Consider the following 12,339-nt stretch of genomic DNA (forward strand, 5'->3'; position numbering starts at 1 on the left):
ACATATACATATATACATATATACACATATATATATATGTGTGTGTGTGTGTGTGTGTTAGTGATAGCAAATTCGGGGGCAGCCAGGAATCCGCCACAGCTGGGATTGACATTATTTCTATGTTGTAGTATCATAATATCCATAGCTGTTCGCTGCCTGCGGAGGGCAACCTCGCCTTTTGCAGGAAGGAAAGGTGCACACGTGACATTAAACCGGAAGTAAATACGTACCGTCGGTGGGTTCCCGCGCAGTCAAATCGTATCCACTACAAGACCGAACTACGCGATGGATGACCTTTATTTAGATAACATTGACGAATTCATCAACGACCACAATAAGATAGTAAGTCGGCTTTTGGATCAGGAGACGTCTTGTGACTTGTGCTAGTTCGCTTTTTAACAGGTTATAATCACGCTAATGTTACTAGTTCGCTAACTAGCCTAACGCTTTACAGCGAGACCATATTTATTGATGAATAGCGTGACAAGGTTCAAATAGTTATCGTGTGCAAGTAACATGTATTTGAATCAGAGAAGATAGAAATGTTTTTTGTGTCTTGGTCGTAGTTTATTTTGGTGGCTTGTAAGAACAACTAACAATGGTGAAATGTTAACCGTCTTGTCTGACTCAAACAGGTGACGTATAAATGGCTAAGTCTCACTCTCGGGGTCCATGTCAACATAGCAAAACAGTGAGTGACATTTATATCTTAAATGGGAATATAGTCGTTAAAGAAGCATACTCAAAGCTGGACTTATTAATCCTAACTAATCAGCTACTTTGACTTCGGTTGGTGCTGCTCACTTTCACTTTGACAAACATTTACGCTAGTAATTCCTCTCTCTCCTCACATTCATTCACATTGCTAAGAAGAAAAAAAACCTACACGATTATATCCAGGCCATGTCTCTGCAGGGACAACTTAAATTTCACAGAATCTATAAATGTCCCACAGTGTAGACTGGTAACCACGGTGCAGGTAGAATAGTACACCTACATATAGTACTCGATACTGTGAATGGCAGATGTGCAAAGTAATTATACATAACTGTGCATATCTTGCCCTCACTGTTCAGTATGAGAGAGAATATAGTGTTGTTTCCTTCATCACAGATAGATTAAATAAAATCGGAGATAAACTGATTTTTTTTTGTCTTGTTTTCAGAATGCTCTTCCATTACCTGGATCACAAGCGGAAAGAAAGTTCAGCTCAGCTTCATGCCACATATCTCGTGTCTGGAAAATTTATTGAGAATGGCCAAACGGTAGGATTAATGAGGACCATTTCTGCACTGTTTCATGTCGTGTTCATGTATCACTGTTTTCAGTGTTTCTTCCATGCTTCTTTTTCAGACTCATAGGGTGTCAGTTGTCAGAGAAGAGCAGTTGGAAGGTTGGTTGATAGAGCATGTCGTCCTGATGAGCTGTTTCGTCTTTTTTTCCCAATTCAGGCAATTGTGGGGAGTTTTTTTTTAATTATTATTATTATTCCACATTCTTTCCCCTTTAAGCTCTAGCCCAGTCTGCAGGGGTAAAACTTCTGAATTGTAGATTTGAATTATAAAGGTGCAGTTTCTGACCAGTTTGTTGTTCATCAAAAAGGTGAATTGCAGTTTTATTAATCTCAGGTCATTGGCAGCAGTCATGGTGTAGTTCTTTATGTGGTGGTGCACATTTGCTGAATGTAAAGACTGTAAAGAAAGCTCCTCTGAGAGGTCTGGAGCCATCAATTGTTAAATTGTGAGCAACAACTTGACACTTGTTTTTAAGAGAGGTACTAATAATAGCTTTTCTTTTGATCGGAAAATGATCAAAAACATTTTTGCATGAGCATATGGTAGAAGATAGATATTTTTTATATCACATGCCTGATGCTCTTAGTGAATCAAAATTACAAAAGAAGTCAGTGCGCTGAAGAGGTTGTCCTGGGTAATATAATCATAAATGCATTCTTTTGCAGATGTAAAGTCCAAAATGAACTTAACCGTCAGTGTTCATGTGTACAGCGTGCAGAAAGCTGTACTGAAAGACAGTGGTCCTCTCTACAGCGTTGATTATGATGCTGTGAAAGACAATCTGAAGAACTGCAGCAGGTACAACTATGTGTGCATACAGTTTCCTAGCCTGGGTTCACATGCTGGTCGGCAAAGTGGAACATTTTGCTAATTTCTAATTCATTCTGAGTCTTAAGAAATAAAAGAATTGCTGTAAAAGGCTGATAATATTTAAACTGGTACTATCTCAATACTATTATGACTAGAACTAACACATTGTAGAGCAGTTATGGAATAATATGGGGCATACATTGATAGATTCAGCATACATTATAATGACACTAATTCTAAATTTCCAAGAATAGCAATGAAACTTTGAAATTGAAAAAGTCATGAGGCATCATCATCACATGAATTTTTATAGATTGTTTAAAATTGTTTACAATTGGGGAGGGGAAAAAACAAACTGAATAAAAAGGGGAAAAAACAAACAATAAAAAACACCCCTAATTTCAGGTATTGGTGTAATGAGTAGAGAAAAGCATCAAATGATCTCAGGTGATTTTTTTTCAATCCATTTGCAGATACAGTGCCATACAATGTGCAAGTGCAGTGCCCATGTCCTCGGCAGAGGTGGAGCAGGCGAGGGAAAAGATGCAGACTCCTGTACCAGAGCCTCAAATTGTCAAATCTGGCACAAACGGTCATGCCAGTCTGGCCTCCAAACCCTCCACCAAGCAGCCTAAAGGCATCATGGGAATGTTTGCAAATAAAACTACCACCAAGAACCAGGATGGTGGTAAAGAGATAAAGCTTGAGTCAAAAAAGGATGTACCTGTGGTATGTTGTTGTTGTTGTGTGTTTGATGTCAGGTTGGCTTTGAGGTGCTTGAGTAATACCCATTTCAGAGTGAACTGCAATCCTAGGTTTAACAGGGATCCGCTTTTGGTCTGAAAGGGTCAGTGGCCCCTGAAAAAACGGTCCAGGATGAGCCACGGCAGTGTCATTATTCTCTTAGCAAAAGCATATTTTTGTTTTAGTATTTTCACATATTTTCTTTTCCCACAATTTCTTCTTCTGATTCAATACTGTAGGTTGAGACACCCAAGAGCAAACCAGCAGGGAAGACCAATCCTATGATCAACTTCTTTGGAAATCAAGCAGCAAGTAAGTTATACCCAGATTATGGCAGCCCTTTGTATGTTTGTGTGTGCGCATCTGTGTGTTTGTATTGTTTTTATAATACGCACAGAAATGTTTTAAGTCACAGTTAGAAAATGCATACATTAAAAACAAAGCATAAGCACTAAAAATTATAAAACAGTAAATAAAATGATTGAATTGAACTCTGACCACTGGAGTGGTCAGAGTTCTGCAGACCACTTTCATTTCATTTCATGTACTTACGTTCATTTCAGATGTACTTGCATTCTACACACCCCTGTGCATGAAGTGAAATGACAAATAAAGTGTTCCTGATTCCTTCCTATATCTGGTTTTAAAGATCAGATATCGACATGAGCCAAAATCCAGTGTTTGGTCTTCCTGGCATGATCCTAAGTGATGAAAGTTGCATTGAAACGAATGAAATCGTAACCATGGCTTGAATTGGAATGTCGTTTGTAACCATACTCCCTGTCCATCCCATCAGAGAAACCTGAAAAAACTGTGAAGAAGGAAGAAGTAACCCAGTCATCCCCCTCTGTGGAGCAAAGACCTCCAAGGTCACCGGTGGGAGAAGTACAGGAGCCTGTGACAGAGGATCGACAGGAGGGGAAAAAAGACACACGAAGGTGTGTGTGTGTGTGTTTCCCTGTAGGTTACAAATTACCTTCATGGATTGCACATTTCAGTAAAGGTGATGGCTGAATTATAAAATAACGATTCAAATCTTGTAGAAATAATCGTCATTTAAGCGAGTACACCTCTGACGGGAAGTTATGAGCAATCGTCTTTCAGCCTTTCGCTTTTATCACAGGCATTCAGAATTTATTGTATTCCAGCTCTCATCAGTGATGGTCTAAAGCAGACACAAGTACATACTACCTGCATATATTTTTTCTCCTTGTGTTTTACATGTAATTTTACAGAAGGTTCTGGGGGGGGTTTTTCTTTTTTTTTCCAAAACGAATTAAGACTCCAAATTGGAGGTTCTCAAAGCTGCCACTTCTGGTGCCTGACTGGTCATAAACTCTTTTAGGAGCTACATGCATGAGAAGAATGCATTTATCCTACTAAATCCATTGTCACTTTCAACTTAAATAAATCTTTTTTTTTTTTTTTTTTTTGGAAGCAAAACCAAGCGAACAGACGATTTTGACAGTGAGGAGGAAAAAGTGGGGAAGAAAAAGAGACGCAGGATTAGGAAGCCTCAGCCAGACAGCAGTGATGATGAGGGTGAGTTCTCCTCAGCCCCCTTGTCTAGCTTCATCCTCTCACTACTTCTTCCCAAAATGATTTTCATGTCAATAATTTTTGGAAGTGTTGAAATATGATTCTACAGCTTAAATAAAACTACCTGATCTGTTCTTTGGTCCTCATACCAAACCCCCCCCCCCAAAAAAAACCTTTTTCACAATTTTATGCTATACTGTCTTTTCCAACAAGGTTATAGTTGCTAGGAAGAATAACGCTCAGCTGTAGACAATTTTGGTCTTGTTAAGTAGTGTTCAGCCAAAATTAACAAATTGCAGTCTTGACAAGCATGGAATCGTATGATGTAATATGTGTAATGCAGTATGGAAAACTCCTGGTAAAAAGACTTTTTTTTTTCTTGCTCTAGTCATTCCAGATTCCCCGCTACAACAGAAACCGAGAGAGCCATCACCAAGTCCTGAGAGAGAAGGGAAGAAGGAATCTCTCCCTCATCCTAATGTAAGTTTTGTGTTTAAGTGTTAAAGTGAACATGCAGACTTTTGGAGTCTATTGTTATTTTCTACTCGCTGCTAATGTTGTCAATCAGTAGATTCAATTTTCATGTTCATCCAGCCTGTACTTCATACTGGACATGCAACTGCAGCTCCAGTGCAATGCAAGTCAATGGGGAAAATTCTCATGTAGTGATCATGCTGTGGCAGTTGGTCATTGTCAGTTCAAGTGGTTATTTGCTGGATCGATTGTCTTTGCTGAATATTTATATACAGTGGATATAAATAGTCTACACACCCCTGTTGAAATTGCAGGTTTTTGTGACGTAAAAAGAAAAGGAAACTAAGACAAGTCATGTCAGAATTTTTTTTTTTTAATTGCAACCCATAAAAATATAGTGAAAAACAATCAAAAATTTTAAGGGGAAATAAAAGAAAAATACAAAACTTACAATAGCCTGGTTACATAAGTGCACACCCTTTCATAATTGGGGATGTGGCTGTGTTCAGAATTAACGAATCACGCTTTCAAACTCATGTTAAATAGTAGGTAGTATCCACCTGCCATCAATTAAAGTAACCATATATGCAAAATACGAAAAGGGTTATCGCAACTGGCTCACCGTTACAGGTACTCACCCCTGACCATCTGTGAGCCAGTGGCATTGCTTTGTTCTTTTTTGCCTCCCTCATGGCACCTCCCTCCAAACTGGGCTGAGCTGAGTGGCTTCTGCAGGTTTTCAAATGGGTACCCCCCCTTCTGCAATGTTTTGTCAATTTAAACCCATGACATCTTGGAGGCCTCGATAGTAGTACCACCACTCAACTCTGATGTTGTTAGCCCGTCACCAACTTGGTTCTGCCACCACTCATTCCGCTTTATCCAGCTCCACTGGGTTGCCGCCTCTGCCTGTTTGGTGATGTTGGCTACCAGCTGCTTTCTAGCTAGGCCTTCAATCCCAAGCAATCCAAGAACTCTCCAGAGCGACTGCCCTGCAAAGCCCCTGCAGCTGACTTCCACTGGCAGATTCCAGGCTTTCCATCCATTCCACTGGTTCTTGAAGATGAGGGCCTGATATTTCTTTAGCTTGCGCTCGTGCACTTCCTCTATCCTCTCTTCCCATGGCGCTGTAAATTGGATAAGAACCACCTGCTTGGTACCTTTAGACCAGAGGACAATATTGGGTCTGATACTAGTATGGGTTATTGCCTCTGGGAATTTGAGCTGCTTCTTAAGATCCGCCCACATTTCCCAATCGCTTGCCATGGCCAGGACCCCTTTGCTCCTCATCTCTGCTGCTGCACTCTCCCTTTACCTGAGGAAGTGGATGAAATGAAGGCCATTAGAAAGTTGTTTTTGCTTCTTCCTTGCCTGCGCCGCACCAGCACCCAGCTAGTATGTTAGAATCTGGTCGTGTTGCCACTGGAATTTCCCATCTGCCAGACTTGACCAACACATGGAGAGGGCGTGCTGAAGGTTGGCTGGCCTTCCACAGAATGTGCAGCCTTGGGCTCTCTGCCAACCCCCATGTATGGAGGTTTGATGGAGTAGGCAGGACATCATACATGGAACACAACAGATTAACCCCAAATAAAGCTCAGCTGTGCCTGTAGAATTTTCCTGACATCTTCTTGGTTGCATCCAACTATAATGCCATAATCCAAAAAGAGCTTACAAAGCATAAATGGAATGTTATGGTTGAAAGGTATCAATCAGGAGTGGGGTACAAAAGAATTTCCAAGGCATTAGATATACCACGGAACACAGTGAAGACAATCTTCAGTAAGTGGAGAAAATATGGCACAACAGTGACATTACCAAGAACAGGACGTCCCTCCAAAATTGATGAGAAGACAAGGAGGAAACCAGTCAGGGTGGCTGCCAAGAGGTCTATGGCAACATTAAAGGAGCTGCAGGAATTTCTGGCAAGTATTGGTTGCTCCCTACATGACACCAATCTTCCTTATTCTTCATATGTCTGGGCTATGGGGTAGGCTTGCAAGATGGAAGCCTTTTCACATGAAAAAAAAAATCCAAGCCCAGCTAAATTTTGCACAAGATACATCCAGTCTCCCAAAACCATGTGGGAAAATGTTATTGTCTGTTGAGACTGCCATTGAACTTTTTGGCCAAAACTCCAGAAGGTATGTTTGGCACAAAAACACAGCACATCACCAAAAGTACAGCATACCCATGGTGAAACATGGTGGTTGCAGTATCAGGCTTTGGGGCTGCTTTTCTTCAGCTGGAACTGGGGCTTTAGTCAATGTGGAGGGAGTCATGAATAGCTCCAAATAGCAATCAGTTTTGGTCAAAATCTTAAGGCATCTGCTAGAAAGCTGAAGATGAAAAAGAATGTCACCTTTTAGCACCACAACGACCCAAAGTATGTATCCAAATCAACAAAGGAATGGTTTCACCAAAAGAAGATCTACATTTTGGAATGGTCCAGACCTAAATCCAATTGAAAATCTGGGGTGACTTGGAAGAGGGCTGTGCACAGGACATGCCCTCACAATTTGATGGCTCTAGAACGTTTTGCAAGGAAGAGTGGGAAAATATTGTCAAATCAAGTTGTGACAAGCTGATACTCCTATCCATAAAGACTAAGTGTTGTAATGAATCAAAACCCTTCAGTAGTAGGTATGTGCGCCCATAACCAGGTAATTTTTTAACCAGGTAAGTTTTGTATCAAATAAGGTTGAATCAGTTCATCTGGATACATTTATTGACAGATGTGTTTCGTCACTCAACTAAGGGACATCTTCATTCTGAACTGACTGCAGGTATCCCCACCCCTTATAAACAAAACAGTACAATACAGTTGCCTAATGACCAGTTTCATATGCAAATATGGGTGTGACCTTTAATTAGAGTTTCAAAGAAAACTCTAGTTAAAGGTCAACTAAAGGAAACTCTAGTTAAAGGCCACACCTATATTTGCATATGAATCTGGTCTGTAAGTTTTGACTGCAAGTTTTGTATTTTTCTTTTTCATTTTATCTAAAATGAAAAAATGGACACGCCCCCCAAGGTGAGGAGTGTGTCTGTTTTGGGAACCTCAGAATTGCATCTCTGCTCTTCGCAGATTATGAGGTTTTGTTGGCTTCATCAGAACGCGACCTCCAGCGCGCACTGGGGTGGTTTGCAGCTGAGTGTGAAATGGCTGGGATGAGAGTCAGCACCTCCAAGTCTGAGGCCACGGTTCTCTACTGGAAAATGGTGGCTAGCTCCCTCCGGGTTGGGGATGAGTTGTTGCCTCAAGTGAAGGAGTTCAAGTATCTCGGGGTCTTGTTCACGAGTGAGGGTAGGGTGGAGCGGAAGATTGACAGGCGGATTGGTGCAGCATCAGCAGTAATGTGGACGTTGTACTGGACCATTGTGGTGAAGAAGGAGCTGAGCCGGAAGGCAAAGCTATCAATTTATCAGTCAATCATCGTTCCAACCCTCACCAATGGTCATGAGCTTTGGGTAGTGACCGAAAGGGTGAGATCGCGGATACAAGTGGCTGAAATGAGTTTCCTGCGTAGGGTGTCTGGGCTCAGCCTTAGAGATAGGGTGAGGAGCTTGGACATCCGGAGGAAGCTTGGAGTAGAGCCGCTACTCCTTCGCGTTAAAAGGAGCCAGTTGCCTCCTAGGCGCCTTCCTTTGGAGGTTTTCCGGGCACGGCCAACTGGGAGGAGACCCCAGGGTAGAGCCAGAACTTGCTGGAGGGACTACATGTCCAATCTGGCCTGGGAACGCCTTGGAATCCCCCAGGAGGACCTGGAGGGCATTGCTGGGGAGAGGGACGTCTGGAGTGCCCTACTTAGCTTGCTGCCACTGCAACCCGACCCCAGAGAAGCGGCTGATGATGAATGAATGAATTTTATCTAAAATGTTTGATTGTTTTTCCACTTTATTTTTATAGGTTCCAATTTAAAAAAGAAAAAGTGGAAAAAGTTCTGACATAATATAGCTTGGTTCCTGTTTTCTTTTTCTTTTTACATCACCAAAACCTGCCATTTTATCAGGGGTGTATAGACTTTTTATATCCACTGTATGTCTTTGCTGATGGGCTGCTGTAGCATTATGTTAGCTTTGGGTGAACTTTGGGTGCTTTGTGGAACTGAATGAGAAACGTCCCCCATGACTGGCATTGAACTGTAGCTGGCTGGCAAGAACCACATTTCCAGTACAAAGTAGAGAATGGATATGAACATAAAAATAAAATCTACCAATAGACAGTGTTAGTGGTAAGTAGGAAAAAAGGAATAAAGTAAAAAAATTCTTAACTATATTTACTGAACAACTCAACAGCTGCTTTCAGTGTCCTCTGCATCTGTGCATTCGCCACTTTAGTTTTTAGTGTGAATGCTGGGCATTCACACAATAGCTTTGCAGTTCTTTATTTATTTATTTTTCATCCGCCCATTTTTTGACACTTTGTAGCTCCTTCATACTTTTAGCTACTGAAACCATTCAACTATCAAAATGTTCAACTCATTAAGAACATTAATGCTCCCCTTTCAGATTTTTCATACCTTTTGAACTTTTTGAAATATTCAACTTTTTTCAGCCATTTTTTGAATGGGAGTCAATGGGGGACTTTTGCAACCTTTCCACCTCTTTTACTCCTTCATACTTTTAGCCACTGAAACCATTCAGGTATCAAAATGTTCATCTCTTTAAGCCCATTAAGGCTCACATTTCGGTTTTTTGAAATCTTTTATACTTTTAGACATATTAAGCTTTTTCTACTTTTTCAAAACAGTGGAAGTCTACTGGGAAAGGTTGAAACCTTTATCACCTTTGAACTGTATCTCCTCCTTCATTTTTTGAGCTAGAAACCCCATTTAATGCTTAAACAGTTCAGGACATTCAGCTCTTTCAGAATCCTATTCAGATTTTAAAAATGTTTTATAGTTTTTTAACAATTCAGCTCTAGCGTTTAGCAATTCTGCCATACACTTTGCCTGTTAGAATGTTCAGTCCTATTGTGACATCACATATCAATTTGAAACTCAACTGCCAGCCTAATTACTGTCAACTCTCAACACCTGGTAGATTTGATCAGCTTCTGCCACTTCTTAACTGCTCTTCCTCCCTCTTCAACCTTCCTACCTTCCTTCCTACCTACCTTCCTTCCTTCCTACAACCTTCCTACCTTGCTTCCTACTGTCTTTCCTACCTTCCTACAACCTTACTACCTTCCTTCCTACAACCCTCTTACCTTCCTTCCTACCTTCCTTCCCACAACCTTCCTGCCTTCCTACCTTCCTACAATCTTCCTTCCAACCTTGCTTCCCATCATCCTTCCTACAACCTTCTTACCTTCCTACCTTGCTTCCTACCATCCTTCCTACCTACAACCTTACCTTCCTTCCTACAACCTTCCTACCTTCCTTCCTACAACCTCCCTGCTATCCTACCCTCCTACAACCTTCTTACCCTCCTTCCTACCCTTCCTCTTCATCACTACTCTTCATCTTCACCACTACCCTTCCTCTTCATCGCTACTCTTCGTCTTCATCACTACCCTTCCTCTTCATCACTCTTCATCTTCATCACTATCCCTCCTCTCATTCAACCCCTCCTCTCATTCTACCATTCCTCCTCTCATTTTACCCCTCCTTTAATTCTACCCCTCCTCTTATTCTACCCCTCCTCTCATACCCCTCCTCTTATTCTACCCCTCCTCTCATACCCCTCCTCCTCTCATTCTACCCCTCCTCCTCCCATTCTACCCCTCTGTGATTTCTTTCAGCAGCTCAGCATTCACACGCTTTTTCTGTGGAAAAGCATTTTTCTAGTTACACTTGCACCTCATTCACACCTGAAAATGAGGCTTCCACATAACACCACAAAATAAGATTTAATGTTATGCTTAACTGAGGCATTGGTTTTAAGTCCTTATGAAATGAGTTTAATAAATGGGACTTTGGGGGAAATTGTAAGAAACAGACCCCCCCCCCCCCACACACACACACACACACACAATTTAAGCTGATTCCTGAGGTCTGATGTCTTGGGGATGGTGATAAATAGCCTTGTTTGAAATTCCTTTTGTTACTTCAAATTAAAATTAATTATTTCTTCAGCAGGAGAATTCTCAAGGCAAGATTAGGAAGAGGAGGCGTGTCCTGAAATCTCACACCTTTTTGGATGACGAAGGATGTATAGGTACCGCCAGAGCTATTTTATGTTGATCAACTAAAACAGAATTTTACCAAACAACAGGCTAAGGTTTACAACAAATTGTGTCCACAGTGATTGTTGTGTTGGTGGTAGTGGTGGTGGGATAGAAAGGCCAATCTATCGTCACCTTGGATTAAAGCTAGCATGTTCTGCGGTTGATTTATAGCTTTATCTTCATTTTTAACCCAATATGTCCTGTTTCTTTTAGTGACAGAAAAACGCTATGAAAGTGAATCATACTCTGAGTCGGATGATAATGATTTCCAGTCCAAACAAGCTCCGAAGGCCACTATTCTGGCAAAGCCACTAGCAAGCAAGAAAGAGGAGAAGAAAAGCCAAAAGAAACCGGCAACAAACGCAAATAAAGGAACCAAACAAGCTTCAATTATGGGATTTTTCCAAAAGAAATAACTGAAGACTGTTATAGACACCTCGACTGGCAAAGAGGAAGAACAACATGTGTTATGTTGCAGATTTACTGTACTGATCTTCTGGACAGAATACCACTGAGCTGAATACACACATTACCTGAACAAGTACAGTCAACACATTGAGATTATTGTACTGCTGAGAAAAAGCTGTGCTGTTTTCCAACACAGCAGTGTTTTGTTAACAAAAACAAGCATTTGCTAGTTTTTAATACATTATTTGCAGCACATGCTGTATTGGAAGGTGTCCTTAATATCTGGTCTTAAGTGTGGTGAATGGTACATCCTTATGTGTGTTCAGTGCCAAGTATTTGGTAACGTGAGAATTCTCAAGTTCTCTCCAGAAAGAAACTTTCAAGGGTTTCAGTCCATCACTGCTTTTCTGTTAAAAGCTGCTTTGTAAATGGCATGTTAACTAGTCTTGTGTTTTAAGTTGGATCCCTGGGCAAACAAGGTGTTTTTATCAAATGCGTTTACCATCAGTTTAAATTCATTAAAATATTTTGTATGATCCCTTATGTGTTTCTTTGTTAAATGTCAAATTTATGCTGGACAATCATCAATTTTTTTTTTCATTGACAATATTTCAAGACATTTTATTCAATGTACCCTGGAGTGAAAATATTTTTGCACCGGTGGCCCTTTGGAGAAACAATCCTCCAGAGCTGTCTGTGTCTGACCCATTCACCCTCACACACAGGACCACAATTGTGTGCATAATTATGTTTATCATAATTGTGATTGGACTGACAATTCTAAGAAGTGTAACAAATTTACAGAAGGTGAAATAATGTATGTCAAATGTATGATTTTCACAACAGCAAAATCCATTACTTTTGCTAAGTTTTTTAAATGCAACTTGATTTATTGAT

At 40.7% G+C, this 12,339-nt stretch overlaps 1 protein-coding gene across 2 annotated transcripts; it reads left to right on the top strand.

Annotated features, from left to right (window-relative positions):
* The first annotated feature begins 228 nt into the window (after nucleotides 1–228).
* pold3 (polymerase (DNA-directed), delta 3, accessory subunit) lies at nucleotides 229–12,091 on the top strand. Of its 2 annotated transcripts, none has more exons than XM_056293431.1 (12): nucleotides 229–342; nucleotides 636–691; nucleotides 1,166–1,265; nucleotides 1,354–1,393; nucleotides 1,961–2,093; nucleotides 2,579–2,834; nucleotides 3,089–3,161; nucleotides 3,646–3,787; nucleotides 4,288–4,391; nucleotides 4,777–4,868; nucleotides 10,943–11,024; nucleotides 11,248–12,091. In XM_056293431.1, the coding sequence occupies exons 1-12, from the start codon at nucleotides 286–288 to the stop codon at nucleotides 11,448–11,450; spliced, it is 1,338 nt and encodes a 445-aa protein (XP_056149406.1). In that variant the 5' UTR covers nucleotides 229–285; the 3' UTR covers nucleotides 11,451–12,091. The 2 variants fall into 2 exon arrangements, with proteins under 2 accessions (XP_056149406.1, XP_056149407.1); XM_056293432.1 differs by having other exon boundaries at nucleotides 10,946–11,024.
* Nucleotides 12,092–12,339: the final 248 nt, after the last annotated feature.

This window comes from Lampris incognitus, chromosome 14, assembly GCF_029633865.1.
Source record: "Lampris incognitus isolate fLamInc1 chromosome 14, fLamInc1.hap2, whole genome shotgun sequence".
Classification (NCBI taxonomy): domain Eukaryota; kingdom Metazoa; phylum Chordata; class Actinopteri; order Lampriformes; family Lampridae; genus Lampris; species Lampris incognitus.